The sequence below is a fragment of the Aplysia californica genome, unplaced genomic scaffold, assembly GCF_000002075.1.
Source record: "Aplysia californica isolate F4 #8 unplaced genomic scaffold, AplCal3.0 scaffold00439, whole genome shotgun sequence".
In the NCBI taxonomy this organism is placed as follows: domain Eukaryota; kingdom Metazoa; phylum Mollusca; class Gastropoda; order Aplysiida; family Aplysiidae; genus Aplysia; species Aplysia californica.
Genome location: NW_004797709.1, coordinates 276,576 through 280,056, shown reverse-complemented (window position 1 = coordinate 280,056; position 3,481 = coordinate 276,576). Strand labels below are relative to the sequence as shown.

Below are 3,481 nucleotides of genomic sequence, written 5' to 3'. Positions count from 1 at the left end.
CTCCCCCCTCTCCCTAATTCTCCGTTGATCCCTCAACCCCTTCCTCCTCACCTATTAATTTGTTGGAACGTTTTGTATTCTAACCTTTACGAAAATATTTGGATAGGCCGCAACCGCATCATAAATTAACATGTTGTGCTACGCCTCTTCACTTCCAAAGTCCTTGAACATTTGACTTACTGTTTTATAATTTGCTTTGTACCGTTGATGCCAAAGTCAATTGTGAGTTTGTGACTTTATTCCAATAGGGATGCTTCTGCAGCACGGGAGAGCTGGGCCTTTTACTTTACCTTTGCGAATGGTGGCTTCCCTCTTTTGGTTGGCTTCATCACAATTTTTGCTAAGAATGCAGGAGAACAGTCGTGAGTTTTTACATAGGTACACATTCTATTGGTCATTCAAGAGCAATGACGTTCTAGCGAGCTATCTGTGCTGAATTTGTGGTAGTCAAGACGTGCTTTAACAAGGTAAACTGTTCTTACCAAGTAGAAAACAAACATTTTCCTTGTCTGGCGTAAAATTCTCTAAAGATGGCTTCTTGAGTTTGGGAGAATGATTGCATAAGTGCAACTATCTGGATTTCCATGTATGATCAGTGTGGCATTGGAGCCTGGATGTTTGCCTGTTTATGTTTGGGGAAGAGGGAGGTGAGTGGCCAAGAGACAAAGGGAGAAAAAGAGAGTACCTTGTATACATGTGAACGATAGTGTGTAAATAGTATTATGTGTGTGCGTGTGTGTGTTAGTGTGTGTATGTGATAATGTATAAGTGTAAGAATTCGTGTGTAATTTAAATACTTGCACTGCGTCCATTTTACATACACGTATGATCAGACTGTTTTATGAGGTTAACAAGTGACTATGTGAGTAATACCTCTAGCATTTTCTAGAAAACACTTCTAAAAAGCCGTTGATAATAAACACGTAAAGTGCAGTGTTGAAGCATGTATACATACACCGAAGAGCAGAGCATGCTGCAATGTTTCAAGTCAAGTAAGTTGTACACGCCTCACCTTCCCCTACCCCAATCAATTAAAACATTCACTATGGCTCGTTCACTTTCGTCTGACCTCGGTTAAAACGGGATAAAAACGAATTGCTCTGTTTAATCTGTCTGGGTCTTTGCATGCAAGTCTAAAAGATAAGCAACTAACAGAATCTGAAAGCCCATTCATAAAAGTCACTGCATACTAGGTTCCGACAGGTTTTCTTTGATGTAAGCCTAAAGCGGGCCCAATCTCTCCTTCACAACTAACACATAACATGACAACTGTGTGGTCAAACACGGCTTTGCACTGAATAAAATATGAGAGTGAATCGTGGTTGGTTTACGGGTGCTATGGTGTGGTTTGCTACTTCTTTCCTATCAAGCATTTATTATCGTCCTTATTTCTCTTTTTCTTTTTGTGTACGACTCTCTGTGATGCCTCTAATCTTCGGCACGTATAAGGCCTAATTGTGTTGAAAATGCCGTAAAACTCTTACTGAAACTAAACTAAGGGTGAATACGGTTTCTCACGCATTAAACACATCGCCGCCTGAGAGCGGTTAGGGTAACAGTAACAGGAAGTACGGGACGTTCGAAACCATCAAATAAGGTTACAGTGTTCGCCTTTTATTCAATAGGTCCTGGGTTCGGATCAGGATAGCAACGGAGAATTTTTTCTCTAGAAATGTTCTCCTGTCACCTTCTTTCCTGCTCTCTAACATTGTTCTATCGTCTGATTTCGTCTTCCCTCTCTGCCCCCACCCCCTCACCTCCTTTGCCCCCTCCTCTGGGCTCCTGTCTTCTTTCTGCAGCCTTTCTACCGCTACTCATTGGCTCCTTCTTACTGCTGTCTTTCAGCCACATAACCTCTCATCTTACAGTAGGAGAAATCGATAAGAATAGGCTTCGGCCGTAACCCCAGCAAAATTAAAAATTTCCTAGCTACTGAAAATGTTAAATGTGTCCCGTGCCCTCATATGACCCTATACAGTTGCGAGGGCCGTAAAACACTTACCAAAAAAAAGATAAGAAAGGGGAAAGTGAATGAGACACACCCTGTCTGGGCGTATTTACAATCTCTATCAATTTAACTGATCCTGTGGAATCCACGACCATTTTATTGTTTACCTTTGAAAGATCTAAGATATTTGTGAGTAGACACTTCAGGCAGCTCAAGCTTTTAAGACTGTAACTACTTTCAAAATATCGAACAAGTACTTAACCCGTATAAAACGCACAAAAAAGCATGAGACTTCACAATTCACAAGTATGAAACCATACTATTGACAGCGATAGAAAGATAGCAGAGAGTCATATCAACGATGTAGGCTTCCCTAGTTCGAACGGGCATTGTGTGATGTCGGTTGTCTAGTGGTTAGACTACCGGTGTCGTTATTGTGAGATTGCAGATTCAAGGGTTCAAGGCCCTAACCGATGTTTTGTCCTTGGGAAGGGTATTTTCTACGAATTGTAGCATCTGACACGGCCATATCGGAGATAAATTCGTAGGTCCCGAATCATAATTGACTTTAAAGTGTAGCAAAATGCGTTGGCCCTACACAATTTCATTTTTTAAAGATATCATATAGCTGTATGTCGATTGTCTATGCAGTATAAATACAATACTATTGTGGATTATTATACTGTGTTTTAGGCCCTGTATGGAATAGACGTCTATTCAGAGAACCCACCAAGCATGGTTTGAATGGTCGTCTGCATTGAGTTAAAACCACTCCTCCTAGGAATGGACACTAGTAATAAAAGAACGAACACCAATAATTCATCTTTACAAAAATATGATTTATTAAAACCTTAAAATGGTATTTCCTGTTTGATTCTATTCATCAACATTCTCGTCATATATCTTTAATTTCCAATGCGTGTTTCCTGGACGGTTCCGTATTCTGAAGACGGTTTGCTGGGATATGGAGGTGGTTTTTCCACAAGTCGGTTGCTGCAGAACAACATAAAGAATGAAATTAAAATTCCCAGATATGTTGGCTCTAAAACATCCTTCTCACGGAGGGATATCTTTACAGGTATAACTTTGAGACAGCTGTTCTTTGTAAATAATTGTATTTCTATTATTTTTTTTATCATATTACATACTCACACATACACCACACCCACACCCACTCGCACACACACACACACACACACACACACACACACACACACACACACACACACACACACATACACACACACAGACACACACAAAAATTTACATTGTATACTTATATAATTGTGTAGATGTGGTATGGTAATATTTATTATTATATTTGTGTACTTACGTATACATGGACACAAAGCCTGCACATACAAACGGTTCACAATCACAAAATGTACACACACATACACGCACACGCACACACAGACACACACAGAGATACACACACAGGCATACATACGCACACACAATTTTCTCTCTCTCTCTCTCTCTCTCTCTCTCTCTCTCTCTCTTTCTCTCTCTCTCTCTCTCTCATTCTCCCCC

General features: G+C 40.3%; 1 protein-coding gene across 1 annotated transcript in view; it reads right to left on the bottom strand.

Annotated features, from left to right (window-relative positions):
- Nucleotides 1-2,766: 2,766 nt before the first annotated feature.
- Nucleotides 2,767-3,481, bottom strand: part of LOC101861305 — a gene marked incomplete at its 5' end in the record, with an annotated part of 5,535 nt that continues 4,820 nt past the window's right edge. The window contains 1 exon segment of the mRNA XM_005104864.2: nucleotides 2,767-2,941. Within this exon segment, the coding sequence (XP_005104921.2) occupies nucleotides 2,854-2,941 (88 nt within the window).